The sequence below is a fragment of the Typopeltis vanoorti genome, chromosome 2, assembly GCF_054136105.1.
Source record: "Typopeltis vanoorti isolate ZY-2024b chromosome 2, IOZ_Tvanoo_1.0, whole genome shotgun sequence".
Lineage (NCBI taxonomy): Eukaryota > Metazoa > Arthropoda > Arachnida > Uropygi > Thelyphonidae > Typopeltis > Typopeltis vanoorti.
In genome coordinates, this window is record NC_143550.1 from 15,264,817 (window position 1) to 15,287,184 (window position 22,368).

The 22,368-nt window shown below is 36.0% G+C and overlaps 1 protein-coding gene across 2 annotated transcripts in view; it reads left to right on the plus strand.

Annotated features, from left to right (window-relative positions):
• The window catches only part of LOC150108839 (ras-like GTP-binding protein RHO), a 90,615-nt gene that overhangs the window by 46,505 nt on the left and 21,742 nt on the right, over nucleotides 1–22,368 (plus strand). For both annotated transcript variants that reach the window (XM_090403691.1, XM_090403699.1), the window contains exon 3: nucleotides 16,917–17,117. In XM_090403691.1, coding sequence (XP_090259817.1) covers nucleotides 16,917–17,117 — 201 coding nt within the window. The remainder of the gene's footprint in view (nucleotides 1–16,916; nucleotides 17,118–22,368) is intronic.

Genomic DNA, 22,368 nt, shown 5'->3' on the forward strand with positions numbered 1-22,368 from the left:
CCAAAACATGGTCTGCTAGACCCAACTTGCCATAGCGAAAGTGCTGGATATATTTTTTGTGTTCACTGAGGTGGATGTCCACAGTACTTCCTGTCTGTCCATAGTAGGCTCAATGACATGAACATATTTTTTGTGTTCACTGAGGTGGATGTCCACAGTACTTCCTGTCTGTCCATAGTAGGCTCAATGACATGAACAGGACACTTCATAGACTCCTGGATGTGATAAAGGAGAGAATCTGTCCTTAGGTGAACAGATGAGAATTGCCAATTTCACATAAGGTTTAAATACGGTGCGTAGTTGGTGTTTGTTAAGCACTCTAGATATCTTTTCAGATGTGCCTTTAATGTATGGCATGGTGACAGTTTTGTTGTGGTCTTCTGTGGTAGACATTTGAGGTGGGGGGGATTTTTGGGGAGCATTTAGTAAAGTAATCCCTCGATTAATGCATCTAATGCGTTCTTTAAAACAGGCTCATTAATCGAAAACGCACTAATCGAATATAATAACCTGTGGAAAAAGATATAATTCGTTCCTCAAATGTCTTTTTTGAACCTTAATTTTTTTATAAAAGAATTAAGGTATGTCTCAGGGCCTAGTTAAAGGTAAACCATGAAGCTGAAAGACAATAAAACATATTCAGAATATAAATTTTATTATTCTACTTCTTAACAAAGAATTGAACTAGCGTAGTTTGGCAGGCATTTTGTTTCTTTTTTTTCATACAACTGACGATATGGCCCTATTGTCTCTTCTGCAAATTTTACTGCTTCTCTCTTCATCAGGATTAGCCTCTGAGCATTGCTGCTTAAAAATTCCGATTGTACGAAAAATATTTTCAAATTATTTCTGCGAAATCTCTTTTGGCTGACAAAAATTTTCTTCATATTCTTCGGGATCTTCCCGCTGTGCATCTAAATTTAGCAGGTCGGAATCACTCAGTTCTTCAGAATGAGATTTAATTAACTCTTGGACGTTATCGTTGAAGGGGAGAAAGAAATGATGGATGTACAAATTTGTCGCCAACACGTGAAATCACGTGCTTTATAAATAAAATTTCCCAACTGCTATACAAGCAAAATAGTTACCACTTTAAAAACTACAATGATCATAAAAGAGAAGTTAATTTTTCGACGTGTAATAATAAACAACTCATCCCAGAAGACGGATTGATTACCTTATTATTGGACTGGATTCTCCTTTTTGTGACATGCGCAGAAGTGTCGAAGGGTCTCGAATCTGTGAGCGTACTATAGCAGACGACATAAATTTTGGCGGTAAAAACTTGGAACATAGTATACATAGTGTACATGGAAGTGGTGTAGTATGCCATTAAAAATAACTGTAAAATGTTTTAAATCGGTAACTAAATATGTCATCCTGGCGAGTGATTTTTTTTTTTAAATAGTTAGCCATAAAAAATGTATAGATAGAAAATTTTTAAGATCTGTAACATTTATTTTTAAGATGTATATAGGCGCACTAATCGAATTTGTGTATCGAAAAAAAAATGACGCACTAATCGGGGGTGCACTAATCGAGGGATTATATTTTTTCTCTCTCTCTCTCTCTCTCTCTTATGGAGATTATAGCCATTGGTCAGGAAGGTGTGATGTAAGTGAGAAAGTTCAGCAGTGAGAGCAATATCATTGGAACAAGTTGCTCTAGCTGTATGGATTAGTATTTTTAAGATATTATATTGTTGAGAAGGGTGATGGTATGATTGTTTGTATAAATATCTCCCTGTATGCATGGGTTTTCTATAAACCGAGAATGATAAGGAACCTTCTGGAAGACGTGTTATTAGTGTGTCCAGGAAGGACAGACAGTCATTGGCTACTAGTTCCATTGTAAAGTGGATTTTTGGATGCTGGCTATTTAGAGGCACTAAAAATGTATTCACTGTGTCTGGGCATATTTTCCTTTTCCATGTAAAATAACCTGCCTGTACTGTGAATTTAAATAGCTGAAATATATCAGGGGGAAATTGTGAATTAAGTAAATTGAAGGTTTCAGTTAATGGTACATTCGTGAATAGTGAGGTGATATCAAAACTCACCATTAAGTCTGAACTTTTTAGGGTGTGGTTTTTTTCTAAAATACTTTTTAGGTGGGTAGAATTTTGGAATTAATGCGTCCAGTTTAACCAATATAAGGTAAGTAACAGGTGCAGTGGATTCAGCATATCCCATGGTGGGAGAGGGATCCCCTCTTGGAAGAGTTGGATATGTTTTTTAATTTTATGGGTGGTTTGCATTCTACCCAATTACCACTTTAATGCTACTTATGTAGCATTAAAGTTGTAATCGGGTAGAATGCTATGTACAGTACCCCTCAACTTATGTCCGAGTTCCGTTCCATCCGGCAGGACATAAGTCGATACATTAAATCAACAGAGTTATAGGGGTTAGAGACTTAACACCGTAATAAGTATACTGTCATTTTAATTTTTAAACCTTATTATAAAACTGTACTGTGTTACTGCCACTATAAAAAAGAAGAATAAAAACCCAAATCTTCCTCCACAATCACATCTTCATTACTTTCCCTATGTGAATGATCAGGCTGTGGGTCTTCTTGTGTAACCTTTGTTTTTTAATGAAAATGTCAGATGTGCTTTGCTTATTCCTCTTCGTCTTTTCATCATAAATTTGTTTATAGCAAACGCATCATTTACTTTCGTTTCTACTAATAAGTAGCGTTCAACATTGGGGTCCATGTCTTCAGGCATTTTGAGAACATTTCTGCAAGACCCTTAACTGTGAATTGTTTAACTACCTCTTCTTGTTGCTCTTTTCACTCTTCCTTTTCTCGTTTTTTTTCCTCTTCTGCAACAGGTTGTTCCTCCAGTTTGACCAGTTCTTCATTGGTCAACTCTTCAGGGGCAATTTCTATGAGTTGAATTATGTCTTCATCACTCTGACATTCAGATTGTTTGTTAGGACCACTATTACAAACTTCCAGAATCGTGCACAAACCATTTTAATGTCTTTTTCCATATGTCACTTGTACATTGAGGTCACTTTGTCCCAAACCACAATATTTTTAATAGCATGATAAATATTGAATATTTTCCAGAATTGCATGAGAGCTTGTCATTTTCTTCAGTAGCAGAAATGGCTTTTGAAAAAGTTCTCCATAGATAATAAGCCTTAAACACTACAATAACTCCCTGATCCATTGGTTGGATCAGTGAAGTAGTGTTTGGATGGAGAAACATGACCTTGATATTGGGGTGAAGATCATCGATGTAAGGTAGATGACCTGGAACATTATCTAGAATTAATAAAATTTTAAATTCTACATTTTCTTTCACACAATAGCTTTCCATTTCACTCGCATTACAGTTGATTAAAGCATCTGCAAACAATTTTTGACTCATCCATAGCTTCTTATATCTCCGCTGATGAACCGGAAGAGTATGCTTCCTAATGTTTTTGAAGGCTCGTGAATTCTCACTGTGCCATTTCACAAATAGTTTCCGTAACAGAATCGTAATACGGACAAGAGCTTTGAAACCAGGCATAGATTTAAGCTTTTCGTGAATGAAGGTCCACTCGGATATTTTTTTCCAAAAAAAGGAGGAAGGTCTCATCTATTATTATATTAAATATATGCTGCAGGAAATAATTTTTCTCCGTAATAATTTTATCGAATTTCTCCACAAACTCTTTGGCAGGCTTCTCATCGGCACTTGCAGATTCACCATACATTTTCACGTTATGCAGCACAAAACTGTGCTTGAATTTCATGAATCAACTGGAAGAAGAGTTGAATTTGAAGTCCAATTCAGCCATGCTTTCTCCTTCAATATTTTGAAGCGACTTAGTATTTATGGTCATAGGGTATGCGCTTTTGGTTCAGGTTCTCTATCCGTGATGCAAGTAGCTTTTCTATATTTTGCAACTTGGTTTCAAAATTAACTGCTCGCCTTTTTTTCTGTAATTCTTTACTAGGTACTTTGATTGTGCTTGTAGGGGCTATGTTTTACAAACATCCTGAAATATTTACAATAAATACACAAATAACCCATTTCTCAAACAGAAAATCAATAGAGGAACTGATGAAGATATGTTCCGACTGCCGAGGGAAGTTGCCGCTGAAAGCTCTGTAGCTAATGTACTTGCTTTACCTTATGTTTGCTTGCGTCTTGTTCAAAAGTATAGCCAAAAATGTTATTTATTCCCATATGGGATCACGGACCTGTCTTCGACAGGACGTAACTCGAATGGGCATAAGTCAAGGGATGACTGTATTTTGTGATATCTCTTTAATGGATGAGATAGCTATAGTTTACTGTTGAAAAGTGACTCCACACACAAACTTTGTTTGCTTACACTTGGATAAAGGATGAAATCAAGAATATATTTTCTTTGCATCTTTAATTTATAGTATAAATTAAAAAAAAAAAAAAACGATTAAAAACTTTCAACATTTATCTCTAATTCAGAGTATCTTAGTAATGAGGTGTGACACCATTTGGCTACTTGTATATTGAAATATGACCTCTTCATTACTTCAACTTTGTTATCACTTCTGGGTCTAGCTCCCAACGATGTTACTTGAATTGGGATGTGTGGTTAAAATTCCAACAAGCAGTAAAACAGGATACAGTTGAAAGACCTGTATGAAGAGAGAAGCTGGTTCGTAACAAACCACTGCAATGGTATAGAACAGGGGTCTTCAATGCATGGCCCGTGGGCAACCTGTGTCCCGCTGAGCTCTTTGCCGTGGCCCACCGGCCATTTTGAAAAAATAACTACTTAACATTATATAAAAAATAATTTCAATGAAGCCTCGGGCCACTAAGCTATACTGCAGTATTTAGAATTGTAAGATGTTTTCCAGATTCACAAGGAACGCTGTGCATTTAATACTTTACATAAAATCCTATAAAAATGAATATTAAATAGACATGCTTCTTCAGCCATCTGTGCATTTAATACTTTACATAAAATCCTATAAAAATAAATATTAAATAGATTTGCTTCTTCAGCCATCTACCAGCGGCAAGCATTACTTTAGTACTACCTTTGCAGGTAGATGGCTGAAGCAGTAGTCATTCGAGTATGCTATCTAATGCTTTCCAGATGCATCTCGAAGGTTCTCGATACTTCGTTATTTTCATATAAATGCAAGAGGATCTCGTATACATATACACAAACAAAATGTGCCACTTCGACCAATTGTGGAAGGAATAGCCAGCCCTAATTACCACTTAGCCAAGAAATTAGCGTCAACACTCAAGGAGTTGGTAGGTCATTCCCCCTCCTACATAAAGAACACACAACACTTTATAAACAAAATTAAAAACATAACACTTGACAAAGACGACTTATTAGTCAGTTTCGATGTTTCTGCCCTTTTCACAAATGTACCTATCAATGACAAATTCTCCTACTATAGAACAAATTTCCGCCCGACATTCGGCCCTCTTTGCCCTTGTACTACAGTCCAGTTACTTCGTGTGGCAAAACAAATTTTACCTACAAAAAGAAGGTACAGCCATGGGCTCACCACTATCCCCCCCCCCCCCCCAATCGCTAACTTCTACATGGAAACTTTTGAGCGAAGGGCTCTTGATTCCGCCACGCTAAGACCGACAGTCTGACTTAGATACGTTGATGACGTGTTTGCTATCTGGCCGCACGGACGACAAACGCTAAATACATTCCTTAGCCACCTGAACAAACAACACGAACGCATACAATTTACCATCGAAATCAAAACGTGCTCCCGTTCTCACGGTCTACCGAAAACCGACACACACAGACGGGCCAATACATACATGATAATTCATACCACCACCCATCACAAAAATATGGAGTCATTAACACCCATAAAAACAGAGCTATAACAATATGCTCTAATCAGCAAGCCCTGAAACATGAACTAAAAATCATCAGCGACACATTCATAAATAATGGCTACAACAAAAATACTCCATAAAAACAACAACAAAAACAAATCTAGATTACAGTAAAACCATAGCCATCCCATACATTAAAGGGTTATCAGAAAAAAATCAACAGAATCCTACAACATTATAACCTTTAAGCCACCCACTAAACTTAAAACCATATTCAGCTCCGCTAAGGATCCTCTCCTCCCATTGGCACATCCTGGAGTCTGTTGCATCCACTGCACCTGTAACATACTGTATGTTGGTGAAGCAGGACGGACAATCCCTATACATAAGAAAGACCGCATAAGACACATTAAATATAACCATTATGGTGAAGCAGGCCTCTCAGATCACGTGCTCAACACCTTAGACCAAATCATCTGGAAAAGCACCTGCTCTCTACACCATACAAAAACCTGGTATGAAAGGACATTTAAGAAAGTCTGTGAAATCCTGATAAATCACCCAAATATCAACAACAAAGATGGCATGAAAATTCGAAGGATCTGGATGGCACACATTCAGCCTACCTAATATAAAAGACCCAGCATAAGTCAGGACTCTAGCCAGTCTTCAGCTAGTATTAGAAACCATTCCATACCAACTGGCTGGAATGTACATGTATATAGATAGATACATAGACTTGTTGTTGCACCCAATGTATTTCTATAGCCAACTTATTAGTGTTATCTGTTGGCTGTAGAAATACATTGTATAATTTTTTTTTTTTTCTTTTCACCAGAGGTCAGGCCAACAATTGTTGTAGTGGTTGGTCAGTAACTTTAACAAACCAATTTGATTGTAGTGCAGCTTGTTTTCTGTGTAGTGTACGCTCCAGAAGATGCCCTTGACATAAAGGTCGAAACGTCGAATGTAGATTTTAGTCATATTAAACTAAAGTTTTTATTCAAACACGGTAGTTGTCTCCATAATTTTCAAAAATGTACCAGCAGGGTATGTTTAAAAGGCAGAAGGAAGAGAGGAAAGCATGCATCAAAGTAAGTTATGTAATAGCTAAAAATTGCTAAAAAATCAAAAGCCTTCTTTTACGGCGAGTTTGTGAAAGTGTGTCTCATCACTGATGAGGATATTCAGTGTCCAAAAAATAAGGAAGTGTTTAAAAAACAGAGTTTGTCCGGGGTAATTGTAGCACGACGTGTCAAAGAACTTGCCAATGACATTGAGCAACTTTTAAAAAATGGTCGTCTGAATTTACGTCATATTCACTTGCTTTAAATGAGAGCGCAGATGTTAAGGATACAGCACAACTGGCTATCTTTGTCCGTGGCATTGATCAACAATTCGGTGTGACAGTAGAACTACTAGCGCTCGTACCTGTGAAGGGAACGACGAAAGGCGTTGGTATTCTTGAAGGCTGCCCAGAAAACGTTCTAGCGTTTCGACCTCAGCTTAACCAACCTTGATGGTGTGGTAACTGACGCCCCTGCTATGGTGGGAAAAGAACGAAGGGTTTGTTGTGCTTCGGAAAGAAACAAAACTAGAAGGAAAAGATTTCGTCCATTACCACTGTTTAATCTACCAGGAGAATTTGTGCATGAAAACTATTGGATTTGAGAATGCCATGAAAGTTATTGTGACTGTCGTCAACATTATTATGGCAAGAGGATTGAATCATCATCAATTTCAAGAGTGTGAAGTGGATCACGCCGATGTGGTTTATTATAGTGATGTGCGTTGGTTGATTAGAGGAAAAGTTCTTAAAAGAGTTTTTGACTTAAGGAGTGAAATACAGCAGTTCATGCAAACACCAAGCCGATTGCAGAATTTAACGAACCGAAGTGGACGACAGACTTTTCCTTTGTGACCGACATCTCGTTGCATATGAATGATCTAAATACCCAGCTACAATCCAAAGATCAACCGAGTTGTACAACCAATGCGAGTTGTACTTCCCAAAGTTTGTGGCCAAGCTCAAACTTTGGGAGGTACAACTCGCAAAAAAAAGACTTAACTCATTTTCAGCTTCTCGCTGAGTCCAACTGTTTGTCTCTTGATGAATACGCTACAAAATTAGCCGTGTTGTGAAGTGAGTTCGAAGAGAGATTTAGTGATTTTCGTAATCATCACTCTTCTTTAGATTTATTTTCAGTGTCAATGCTGCTGAAATGCCAGGCTCAGTACAAATGGAGCTGCTTGAACTCCAAAACAGCTCTTCTTTGAGAGATAAATTATTCAATGTCTCTTTGCTTACATTTTACAAAGACTACATTTCTGAGGATGCATTCCCTAATCTTCGACGTCATGCTTTGAAGATGTGTGCTTTGTTAGGAAGCACATACTTATGTGAGCAGTTCTTCTCCAGAATGAAGCATGTGAAGTCCAAGACAAGAACTCAGATTACAGACCAACATCTCGAGAATACTCTGTGCAAAGCAACTTCCAGCATTGATGCCAACATCGACAAGCTGGTCAAGAAAAAGCATTGCCAAGTTGCTCATTCACATTGTAAAAAATGAATGTTTTCTTTATTAAATTATCTTTTTTTCAAGTATTGAGTGTATTTACTTATCATGAACCCGATACCTACGCTCTTAAAACTGAGTTTGTTTATTTTTATAGGATTTTATGTAAAATATCAAATGCACAGTGTTCCTTGTGAATCTGGAAAGCAAATTACAATTCTAAATACAGCAGTATAGCTTAGTGGCCCGCAGGCTTCATTGAAATTTTTAATGTGGCCTGCACTGTCTGAAAGGTTAAAGACCCCTGGTATAGAATATAGCAACATCATTAGAAACATTGACATAAGTAAAAGTGGAAAGTCAGAAATAAGTAGAAGAAAGAAATTTTAAGATAAGAATACAGCAGCACTTAGCACTTCAATTGAAGAATGCAGCTCTTCAGCAGCATTCTTCAATTGACATTTTACTAAATTCTGCAAAGAAAGGACCACTCAAATTTGCGTTGATGGTGAAAACATATCCACTACTCAAGATATCCTTGACCCCTTTCAAAAACACTACAAAAATCTGTTTGAAGACAATAGTACTGTTGGAAATATTTTTTTATAAATATTAAACTGCCTGGTTGGTTAGCATATCCACTCTTCAGCCAAAAGGCCGTGGGTATGGATGTTTGTGGTGGTTTGTAAAAATACTAGTGGTAGTGGTTGGCGGTAAATGGTGTTAGTGTAGTTGCAGTTTGTTGTAGTTGGTGAACTGAGAAGTAGAGACAGTTGTAGAGTAGGTGCTTTCCCTCAATGAGTCTTTGGACTCCCTGGAGATATCACATAGTAACAATAATAATGGCTTTACTGTTCATATCCAAGATGGGCTTGACAGACCCCATTACATCATCTAAAGTTACCACAGCCTATAAAGAATGCCAGACAAGAAAATCCCCAGGACCTAATGTTCTAGGGATAGAACTTGACTGCAAGACCTGGAATTTTATTCTTCCCATTCTAGTTACTATTTTATTCTTTTCTCTCATCAGGACACATACCAAGTGAATTTATAGCTAGCCATACTGTCCTCATTCCATAACCTAATAGAGATCACACCTTAATCAGCAGTCGGAGACCTACTTCTCTATCTAATATTGAATATGAGATATTTTTCTGCATTTTCAACAACAGGCTCAAAGTGGGAATGAACTGCATAATTAAAAGCACACAGGTGTGTGGAGTTCCACGCCGAGCAGCAGTAATCTATTTCTGCTATGTGATCTAATCCGCTTAGTTAGCACTGCCACCGACAGCTATTTTGTATTATCAGTAGACCTTACTCAAGCATTTGATGTCTGGCATCCCTGTCTGTTCCACATCTTCCAGCAAATTGGTGTAGGTAAAAAACTGCTATCTGTTATCAAAAGAACCTATGCCAATTCAACTATCCCCCCCCCCCCCCCCAGTTAATGGGTCCCTGTCAGACCTGGTCAAAATTTGAAAAGGAATCAAGCAAGGTTGCCCTCTTTGTCCACTGCTCTTTGCATTGGTTCTTAAACCTTTCTTACAGGAAATTGATAATACACATGCTATGCAAGGAATAACAGTTCCTTCAACTACGAAGGAAAGTAAGGAATTAGCATATGCTGATGATGTGGTGGATCCTATGAAGGATAATGATTATTTTTTGGAAAAATTCAGCAAGATTAGTGGATTAACTACTAATGCAGACAAGACAAAATTAAAGTTTTTGGAAAATGGGATCTTGGAGGCATTCCTTTGGACTAACCCCTCATTGTACTTGGAATTCCCTTCTCCACTTATCCAATATTACCACTTCAAGAACTTATATACAAAAACTTTGAAAACTTAGAAGACTGGAAAATAGGACCACTTTCCTTTTCTTCTACAGCAGTGTTTCTCGACATGGGGCGTACTCCCCACAGGGGGGACAATTCGAATATTTTGGGGGACAATTAGAAAATGTACATATTTATATTATACTTTTTCAGAATTTGGTTGACTATTATGCTAGAAGGGGAGGGGGGCATCAAAATCTTTGAGATGTTGATGTGGGGCAGGTTGAGAAACACTGTTCTACAGCCATAGTACTCAAAACCATAATCTTTCCTGATCAGTTGCAATAATAAATATTATAGATATCACAGAAGCTGAAGAAAAACAATTATATAGTAAGCATGTGCAATTTTTTTTTTTGTCCAGACAATACCAAGAAGTTAAAAAGGAATTTCTTCAACTATCAAAGCATGGAGGATTTGGGCTTCCAGTCTTAAAATTCTGCTATTTAAGCAATACAGCTTCAAAAATCCACAAAATATTGCAGACCAATCATACGTGTACAGACCTTCTCCTGTACTACCTGGGTTTTCATCTTCCCATTTTTGGAGTAAATGATTATAAAGGTCCAAAAGCTGAGATTGTTCCTGAATATTACAACACTGTGCTTTACTCTAAGACTGCTGCAACACTTTGGCATTAACATTCTTTCCATTAAAAAAAAAAAAGTAAAATTTGGTATAAAGAAATCTTTTATCTCTTCCACAGTTGGGTACCAACAACAATACTTTGTTTCCTAACTTATTAAAGTTCCAAGGATATCCTAACAGGAGAGATCTTGCTTGGAGAATTGCATATGGCTGCCTTCCAATCAATACCATCAAGTGGAGGTACTTTAACATTGGAGATCCAGTTTGTGACATCTGTTACTGATTGAAAACAGTAGAACATGCATTCTACAGCTGCCCTTTTATCCTGCGTATTACAGGTGATGTAATATGTTGAGCATTCAACTTACAACAGAAGAGATTATTTTTTTGCAGTACCCACACCTGTCAGCAATGGGAAGAGAATTTTGATTTTTATAATTAATGAATTAAAATACCATTTATGGAAGGTTAGAAGGAAACATGGATTTAAAAACCAGCAATATAACACCCAAATGCTTTATAATATTGTATTGTAGAAATTTGATTGTTCATTCAGATTTTTGTATTTAGAAAGAAGCATTCTAGGAGATATCAAATTTTTGACTAGATGTGTGGATCACCCATATTATGCAATATTCACCAGGGGGAGATAAAATTCTGTATCTTATTCTTGCTATTAGTGGTTTTTTAAATAGTTCCATTCCCTCCTAATTCAGTGTGGTTTATAGTTAATTGCAGGAATGACTGGAGAGCAATCCCAAGCAAAGAAGGCCAATTCAAGGCAGTTAACTCAGATAAGGCTAACCAACTGGGTGTCAGTCATCTTTGTGCTTTAGTTTCAGTTGGTCTTTTGGTTGTTCATCTATATGAGATTAGTGAAAAATGGAAAACTGATAGCCTTTGTCTATATGATGATATAAAAGAGCTGAGGCCTTTTCTCTTTCTCTCATACTATCTATCTGGCTTTTCTTTCTCCTAATACTATCAGGCTCTCTTGTACCCCTATACTAACTACTCCTCTAGGCCTATCATGAGCACCTCAATAAAGGTTGAAATCGGTCTGGGTAGTGGCCCTTCCTATAATGCACATATACATGTCTGTAAGAATGCATTATGGGATACTAAGGCAATTGATGTGAGGTCATTAGCCCCTATATACAAGTAGCCCAGTTGTGAAGTGATTTCACATGCAAACTTTGTTTGCTTTCACTCAGATAAAGTATGAAATCAAGGATATAATTTCTTGGTATTTTTAATTTAAAGCTATAGTTTATTGTATTTTGTGTTATTTGTATTTATAAGAGTAGTTTTACGAAGAATTTTATTAATAGTTTTGCTATAGCCATTGTTTATAAATGTATTGCTAATAATTTATAATTCTTGCTTTAAGAGCTTTCCCATTAGAGCAAATTGTTATAGATCTGTTTTTGAGGATGTTAATGACTAATTGTTTGTGAAGGGGTGGTAAGAGTTAGCATATATGTATTGCCAGCATGTGTAGGCTTGGTATAGACAGTGAAGGATAGACTACCCAAGGGAGGATGTGTGAGAAATTATCCTGGAAAAAAAGTGAATTTGATTTTCAATTTCAGTGTGGCAAATTGTATGCATTGTATGACTGAGGAAGGTATGTAAAGTTTAGTGGCTGTATGTCCAGTGAACGAAAACATTGTTAGTGTATCTTAGCCAAACTGTAGGTTTTTAAGTAAAAGAATCTAGAGCATGGTGCTTAAAAGCTTCCATATAAAAGGTAGCAAATGAGGATGGTGGGGAATAGTAGTGAGCCCATGGCTATACCTTCTTTTATGTAGGTGAAATTATTTTGTCACACAAAGTAACAGAACTTATCATGTGGGCAAAGAGAGTCATAATATCCAGCAGAAATTTGTTCTGTAAGATAATAGTGTCACTGATTGGAACATTTGTGAAAAGGGCAGAAACATCAAAACTGACTAATAAATCATATTTTTTTAGCCTTATGGTTTTAATTTTGTTTTATGAAGTGCTGTGTGTTCTTTATATAGGAGGGGGGGGGGGAATGACCTATCAACTCCCTGAGTGTTGATGCTAATTTCTTGGATAGGTAATAATTAAAGTTATCTATACCTTCCACTATTGGTCAAAGTAGAGCATTATGTTTGTGAACACTATAAATTCTTGTATTCTTGAACACTATATAGTCTTATTAGTAGGATTATAGTTAAAAAGTTGATAAGTATTGCTATCAGAGACTGATTAATTCATTTTATAAAGGTACGAAGTGGGTTCCAAAAGTTTCTGGCTTGACATACAAAATTCATGCCAATTTTAAAATATCATGCGTGACAGATAGCACCATCTACTGGAAGCTAAGTGTACCAGTTTCAACTCTCTATCTGCATCATTCAGTTGAAGGCGCTCATTCGACTAACACGTGTCATGCTAAGTGGCTGTAATGTTAAAAATTGAGTACCACACTGTGATAAAGTTTTTCACCAAAGAAGAGCTTTCTCCAAGTGCTATCAAACAGCGATTGGATAGTGTTGAATGGGCTAAAGAGTTTTGCCTAGGAAGAGCGCGCATCAAAGTTGATCCTCATGATGGTCGGCCTGTGGACGTGATTACTGAGGTAAATGTCTCTTGTTGAGTAGGAACTGTTCAATGACAGATGGCTGAAGCTCAAAGAAATCTCAGCAAGGCTTGGGCTTTTTATAATAACCGTCTTTCGTATCATTCACAAGAAGCTTCATGTGATGAAGGTCAGTGCAAGGTAGGTGCCCTGATTTCTCTCTTCAATTCAGAAAGAGCATCGTGTGACCTGTTTCTGCAAGTTTTTAGAGCTTTGCCAAGGGAATCAGAAGTGCTGGAATCCATTGTCACTAGGGATGAAGCCATGGAACATTATTATGATCCTTTTTCCAAAAAAGGGAATCCATGGAATGTCGCAAACTAGGCGAAGCACTGCCAAGAAAAGCAAAGATCACTCAGTTCATCAAGAAGATCATGGTCACAATCTTTTGGGATTGCCGGGGAATTCTCTTGATTGACTTCAAGGAAAGGAATACCACCATGAATGCAGAATATTATGCTTCACTCCTGCAAAAACTGCATGACACCATTAAAGGAGAAGAGACAAGGAATTCTGAGTCATGGTGTTCGCCTGCTTCAAGACAATGCTCCAGTTCATATGGCTATTGTTGTGAAGGCTATACTTAAGGACTGTGACTTCCAGGAGACTAAACACCTGCACTACAGCCCAGATCCTAGCACCCAGTGACTACTACCTCTTCTCGAAACTGAAGAAAGACCTATGAGGAAGAAAATTTGCAGATGACAATGAGGTGAAAGGTGCAGTTTTAGACTGTTTTGCAGACAGAAGTACAGACTATTTTTTCAAGGACAGAAATGTTAATTCAAAGATGTGAAAAGTGTGTGTTGAAGTAAAGAGAGATTATGTTGAAAAGTGACACAGTTGTTTCTTTGTATCACCTCTAAAAGTTAGGCTGGAAAGTTATGGAATCCCCTCATAAGTAGATCTGTTTAAGACAACCATAGCATTAGCTTTGCTATAAAAATATTCTTATTAGCTTTTAATGACTTGATGGCTGCTAATTCTGTTTTGGTGAGATTGCTATATGTGGCTTTGGTATTATTTAAAATATTAGTTTCTTGAAGAATTTTTGCCTGGTTGGCCAAGTGGTTAGTGTATCTGTTCTCTCCAGTCAAAAGGCTGTGGGTTTAAATCCCACCGTGGGCATGAATGTTTGTGATTGTCTGTTAAAATACTAGTAGTGGTGGTTGGCGGTAGATGGCATTGATGTAGATGGTAATTGTAGTTGGAGATGGAGAGTTGTAAAGTAGGCACCCTCCTTTGAGTATGGACTCCTTGGAGGTGTCATCACGTAATAATGATAATAATATTACTTGGAAGAGATTTAATACTCCTTTCAATGTAGTATATAACATCCACTTTATTGATAGTTCTAAGTGCTACTGTGAAGTTTGTCTTTATTAAGTAGTGAAAGTTCACCATAATTATGATGTGGCTAGACACATGGCAGTTACTTGCAAGTGGTTAGTGATTGGCTGCTCCTAGAGTACTGGGAAAGCAAAATTTGAACAATAAGCTGATTGGTTATTGTTAAGATTTCACTGTTGTTTTAAGCTATGAAATTTAACTATAAGCTTTATTAGATTCCAGAATATGTTTATTTGAGTTTTCGGTGATCTTTTCAGACACATTTCAAATATTAGGATTCATAGCTAACCATTCAGCCAACCAGGCCAGCCTGGTTGGCCAAATGGTTCACATATCTGTTCTCTAGCCAAAATGCTATGGGTTCGAATCTTGCTATGGGTATGGATATTTGTGATTGTCTGTGAAAATACTAGTGATGGTGTTGGTGTAGATGATGATGTAGTTTGCTGTAGTTGGTGGATTTGAGTGGTGGAGAAGTTGTAAAGTAGGTGCCCTCTCTCGATGACTCCTTGGTGGTGTCACAGTAATAATATAACTAGAGAGTTAGAATTTCAAATCATAGCTTGATTTTGTCCCATTGCTAGATTTTTTTGGCTGTTTGAATTTGTTCCCTAAGTATTGCTTTTTCTCTGTGGGCATTCAACCCACATAACTTTTGTTTCAAGTTTTTCAGGAGACCCTTGCTTTATGGCTAAGCAATAATTTCAACTCATATTTTATACAATGGCCACCATCAATACTGTTTTTTGTTCTAATTTTTCTGTGAGTAATTTCCAGCCTAACTTTTTCTAACTTATATGTTAGTAATTTCTAACCAAACAGGCAACAGGACTCTAAGTTTGATGTAATAAGTTTATTTTATTTTATTTTTTTAAGCATACTATGTGTATTGTAACATTGTTTCTCTTTGTGTGTATGCATGCATACTCTACATGATAGATAACCTTGATATGAAAGTCAAAACATCAGATGATTATTTTGATTTATATTAAAACAAATTATATTAATGTAATTATTAGTTATATGAAGAGCCAAAGGTTTATAATGTAATTATATTTAAATTTTTATTTGTAATAACTGAAGTTGTTACTTCAGTTATTACAAATAACTGTGACATGGTAGTTTCCTATAATTTATTGAAATGAATGCTGATCATCATGTAACTATGAAAGAAAGGAAAAGTGGCCTGAATTAGTTTGAATTCGTGAGGCTGTTTTGATCAAAGTTATAGGCCTTTGTACTAATTTGTGTTTGAGAGGTGGAATTGTCAAAAATTTATCTGTTGCTGTGAGTGGGTGTATTTTTTTGTAACTAGAAAGATTTAAGGATTCATTATTTTACTGTTATCATATATCAAGAAACAAAATATTCACTTACAGAATGGATCCTGGGCTGTAGGCTGCTATTTAGCTACATAAAAAATAATTAGAAATATATCTGAATCAGACTCTAGGTTTTTGTAAAGTGCATTATCCAATAGTTAGCAAAGGGGTGGGGACCTTTATAACTTTTCCCTGCCAGAAACATTATGAATTTAGTGCACTAAAATAATGTTGGGAAGGATTTATATTTGAATGAGTTCTCAAGATAAGGTAGAATTATAATTGTGTGGCCTCTTTGCTTGCTCATTTTGTTGCTATAGTGATATATATTTCCGCATTTATTAACTCCAGTGAAGTGACTTATGACTAAGGTCAAATATTGGAAGTCAATTAAAATGATCATGACTATTTTTAGATGTTTCATTCCATTAAGCCACATGATCAGCATTCAAACTTAAACACATGAAATTAAAGTTGCTAAGTGTAATGTGCTAAAATGCTGCTGCTTTGCTTTTTCTTTCTGCCTCACATTAGTTCTGCATACATACTGGCTGGATATTAATATCAGATTTATAACTATCTATATTTAGTATGAGTTTGCTATTTCATCCTCTAATTTCGTATTGGAATGTTATGTCAGTGGTCTCTCTTCATCTGTGGGCCTAACTAATCTCTTGTCTTTAAAATGTAAATGTTTTTTAATTTATTTTGATGATAGTTTGCACCACTTACATGTTGTATGTATATTTGAGTAAAGCCTCTTATTGCCCAATTACCAGAAAGTTAAACATTTCTATAAATTCTTTGCTGGAAATTTAACATGTAGCTTTTCCTGAATTTTGGTTAGAAAGTATTCCAAATTTATTTTGTTATGTAGGTGGAGTTGGCTTTATGGGATACAGCTGGACAGGAAGACTATGATCGTCTTCGACCACTGTCCTATCCTGATACAGATGTCATACTCATGTGTTTTAGTATTGATAGCCCAGATAGTCTTGAAAATATTCCTGAAAAGTGGACTCCTGAAGTTAGGCATTTTTGTCCTAATGTTCCCATCATTTTAGTAGGTAATAAAAAGGTAAGGGTTAAATTATGTCTGCAGAAACTAATGCTGCGTTTTACCAAAACCTTAAAGATGTTGCTGAGGTACCTCTAATTGTTACTAGTTATATGATTTGCATGAAAATTTAAAAATATTTTAAAATCCTTTATTGATTCCACCTCATCATAGCCCCCTATGAAAGAGTAGAAATATTTGTTCATTTTGCATTTTTCAAAATATTTAAAAATACATAAACATTCTTGTGTATTATCATAATACCTTATAGGATACTATGATAGTGCTGCATGATTATTAACTTTGCTTTATTATTTGCTTCCTATTAACAGGTCTCCTCCATATTAATCTCCTATTTGTCAGGTCTTATCTAACATTTTAGTCTTTTAGAATGCTGATGACTGCTTCAAGTCACCTAAATCTTGGTCTTTCTGTCTGTCTCATTGCTGCTATCCTGGCATCATTTTGTTGTTAAGTGACTATGCTCTCTAAGATTATCTCTGTTCATGCATTCTTGAATGATAACATCAATTTCCTTCCATCATTTTTAATACAGCAGAATAATGAGCTATGGAAAAGATCTGGCATGAGTCTCATATAATCATGACATTTTAAAATATCCTGGTTATGAGTGAAAGCACAAAACCTTCAGTAGCTAAATAAATTTTCTCACAAATGATGTCACTAAATACAACTGTTTGGAGTAATTCTCTGGGAAATGCAGCATAAAATTTGTTTTATATTAAAACTAGAAAGAGAAGAAAAGTAGCTGAGGTCTGTCAACAAAGGAAATGACAGAATACAAAGAATTGGCAGGAACCACACATATAAAGCACACAAAATGGCAACATGAAAAAACAGTACACATGCAAACATTTCTCCCATCATCATCAAAATTAAAAACAAATTGTTTTTAATTTTAATGTACAGACTGCACATATTTACTTCCCTAAGTGGCTTTAAATTTTGAAGTGTTACATTAACTTAAATTAAACAATTCAAAATTTAATGTCACTTATCTGAAATCTTCGTGATAAACTAAATATGTATGCAGTCTGTATATTAAAATTTAAAAACAATCTGTTTTTAACCTGAATTTCAGTACTTAGTTCTGAATAATTAATCATTTCCAGTTAAAGAAAAAAGAGAAACAAGTAATGGCCATTAGTCAGCTTTAGGAGAGTGAAAAAGTGATTGGCACAGCTGGTGTGAACAAGTCTGCTTCCTAATTAGACAGACCTAATGATGAACATTAGTTGTGAAAGAACTCTTGAGGATTTTGTTTGCCTCGTCAGCTAGCTTTGACCTTCCTTACTGTACAGGTTACCTTTCTCGCTTGTGCCTTGTACTGCTCATGGGTATGTCAATCATCTTTTTTTTTTATGTTCCTTTCACAACTTTTTTTTGCCTACATCTCTTGCTTAATGATGCTATTCATCCATCTAACTCCTACTTGATTTATCCATCTGACTGGGTATATATTCTGATACTGCTTTCTTCAAGCATCCCTTGACCACCACCATTTCTCCCTTCCAAATTCTTATGTCATAGCACTGCCGAAAGCTGTCTTCTCAGCTTGTCATAATCACCTGCTTTGTATTTTCACATATATATATCCCTTCTTAACAGCAATTTCTGTAATCTTCCAGATCAAGACTACATGATTGCTTTCTTCAGGCAGATGTTACTAATAGCTAGACTGGTTACTATTAAGTTCTCTAATGCCATGACCAGATCCAGCACTCTTGAACCTCATGTCCCCTCCATTAAATGCCATCTTAAGCATTTAATCATATTTCAGCAGCTGTAAAAAATTCAATTTCCTTACCTCCACTTGACCATTCCTCCTCCCAGTCTGTGTCTCCATTATTGAAATTCCCAATGATAATACTAGACCAGCACTCATCGTGCTAATTTGTCAATGCATGCCATCACATTTTCCTTTATATCCTTTATTTCCTTTATATTTGATTATGGTTACAACCAATTATATATATATTTCATACTGTTGGCTTCTATCTCACACACCATATAGCCTCAGTTGGACTGCTCTCTGTCCTAATTTACTTCTACTGTTTTTTGGCTTCAATTCTTATGCTATCATCAGCAAAACCCTTCCTGTTCCTTCTGTACTCTCTGAAGATACTATATCCTTTGCATTCGATTTCTATATCCTTGGTCAACCACTTCTCGCTAATGTGTATAACTTTTGGCCAAGTTGAGCTAACTAGTCAGTCTATCAATGAATCAATCATTGATAGGTGTTAAATTGCTTGGCTTGGAAAGGCTATAACTTGGATTGGGAGGGGGGGGGAGACAAAGTCTCAATTCAACATGCGATGCAGTCTATTTGCTTGTTAAGTCTTTTAATCTAGCATACTCTCTAATTGGAAAGTAAGAGGGTAAGTAATTATGGAGCATTAAGGTAGTTTCCTATTATATTCTTTCTTGTCTTGTATCATAATGGACTTGCCTTCATCTGCACTGACTAAATTTGAAAATAGAGGTTTATTTTGAAAAGAACTTCAGAAGCTTTCAAACGGAATCCTGTTGTATCAGGCAGAACAAGTATGCCTTTATCATTAGGGGAAAAAAAAGTATAATAGGTGTGATTTTTGGGGATTGCAGGGTAAAAATTGCATCATTCTTGTTTTTATTTATTTAATTTATTAGTGTTGTCTGAACAGACAACACTAATAAATTTTCTTGAGTCAAATGCTGACCAGTGATATGTCATGTCTACTTTGTTACCATTCTTAAGCAGAAGAATGGTTATATCGAGTTTCGTATAATGTGTTTGCTACAGTGAGATTTGACTGTGTAGACAGCACACAGTAAGTATATTTCAGGACTTCCAGCAAGACTAGAAAGACTTATTTGGTGTTTCAAAATTTCTCTGCTTTTCTGGAAAAATATCAGAGAATATATAGTTTTATTGATATAATCCTGTCAGATGCACTACTATAATGTTTTTGGTCCTGACTATGTCAATTGCATGTTCTATTACTGTGTCATTTCTTAATAACTTCTCTCTCAATTTAAAAAAAAAATTCTCATAATCAGGTTTGTATTTAGTTTAAGTACATAAATATTCAACTAGGAAAAAAAAGGCTTGACTTGAATTAAATAAATATAAAAAAAATACAAATAATATTATTTGTATTTTTTTCTATTTCCATATAAATTTAACTGAATCTTGCTCTCATTTTAAATATGCAATTGAACTGATGATCCAAAAAGAATTATGCACACAGTTGTGTTGATTTAGCCAACATAAATAAATAAAAATAACTCTTTAGATTGGAAATGTTTCAGCTCAGTAACATTTAAGAACTGTGGGGTGCTTAAGGGTCAAAGCTGTATAACTGAGAGGAGACCTCCACATAGCCTTTAAAGGAATGCAGAGAACTGATCAGGACTTCTGACTTAATGTCCAATCCTCACTTTCTCGTGGTGCACCCCGTTAGGTATCTACCTGGATACAACGAACAAGGATGGGCTGACAATTTGGGATTTAGCCGACCAAATTGTATTCTTATTGGCTTAAACCAAAATATAAAATGATGGTACAACATGACAGAGTTTCATGCCAGCTAGGGTCTCGCCAGGTTAACCCTCTCGTGCATGAATTTTTATATTCATTTATAAAAAATTATAATGGCATGATGCAGTACCATTTAATCTTACAGTATTACCATGAATTCATTAATTTTGCTAAATTTGTGTCCTGTATATCTAAAAAATTATGTCCTCATCTGAGGACATCGTGCACTAATGCCTACAGACATATTTCTATGGAAATGACTTAGACTAAGGAATTTATTTTCATTGAAAGACATTACAAGTATGACAAAACAGATTATAAACAATTTATATTTTGCTGAAACACTGCATGAATGATCAAAATTTGGATTACTTAGTGCATACAAAAAAGTAGAATAATTAGAATTTGCAGTAGAGCTATGTAAATCAAGAACAGTATTATGGAAAGATTGAAAACATTCCTGACAGATTGGAACCTCACATCTACCACAGATGTATCTTGTTTTACTCTTGCAGCTTACATCTCTCCAACGATTGGCATTAGCACCTGTTGTCTTCTTTGGGAGGTGTCCACCACCGTCAAAACGTTTCTCATGTGGCACAGAGTGAGTTTTGCATTTCTTTAGTGCTGGTGGTGTGTGTCTGACTTGAAGGGCATCCTTGTTTCTTTGTACCTAGCTGAGCTAAACCTTGATATATTAAAGCAGTTCCCACTCTTGATTTGAATTCCAACAAATCCAGTTTTTCTTTTGCTTCCCATTTCCAAATGATCAATGCATCACATATGAGTATGTTCAACATATGGTAAAAAATTCTCATATACCATTGTTTGTTCCTGGTATCATTTCGATACAAAGCCACATCAGAGTCCATAAGGTCCACTCCACCCATATGTTTGTTATAAACAGCTATGCTGCGAGGTAGTGGAATTTCAACATACTTTTTTTTCTTTCCAGCTGAACCTCTGACATACACTGACAGGCTCCTTTCCCAAGTAGCTAGATACCACATGTACTATTAAATTATCAACCCACCTAGTGACAGTAATGCCATCAGAGGATGTGTTAACTAACATATTTTCTTGTCCCATCCTCTGCAAATCCTTTTCATTTTTCAGTTTCTTGTCAGCACCTTGGAAGTGTATTTCTTCTGCATGTACCCACATAATAAATATCATCCTTTAGTTTCTTAATTAGGGGGAAGAAAAGAAGTTGTCTGCGTATACCTTGAAGTTCTTACCAGCAAGATCATGACAAAGCCGAAGTACTACATTTTCACTTGCACTGAATGAGTCTGAATTTTGTCTTCCAGGATCTGCACCTACATAAAGATCAAAACAATATACATAGCCTGAAATGCCTGCCCTTACCCTCATTTTGAAACTTCATTTTTTTAGTTTCTTAGGTAAGTATTGTTTGAGTTGTGAATGAGATGATTCCATCCCTTGAATGGAATCATCTCATCTACAATCTGAAATTCTTCTGGGCTGACAGCAGCATGGAATGTTTCATGAAACTTTTGCAGCACTGGTCTTATATGTATTGCTTTGTCTTTATTGTTGGTAGGTATTGTGTCTGAATCAACAAAATGCAAATATTGCTTTGTCTTCCCATCTGTTCACTGACATAGCATCAGCTATAACATCCATGCATTGTCCATGTTCACAAGACCAATACTGCCTTACATGTGGGTATTTTATGTATGTCATAACAAGTACAATTCCAAGGTA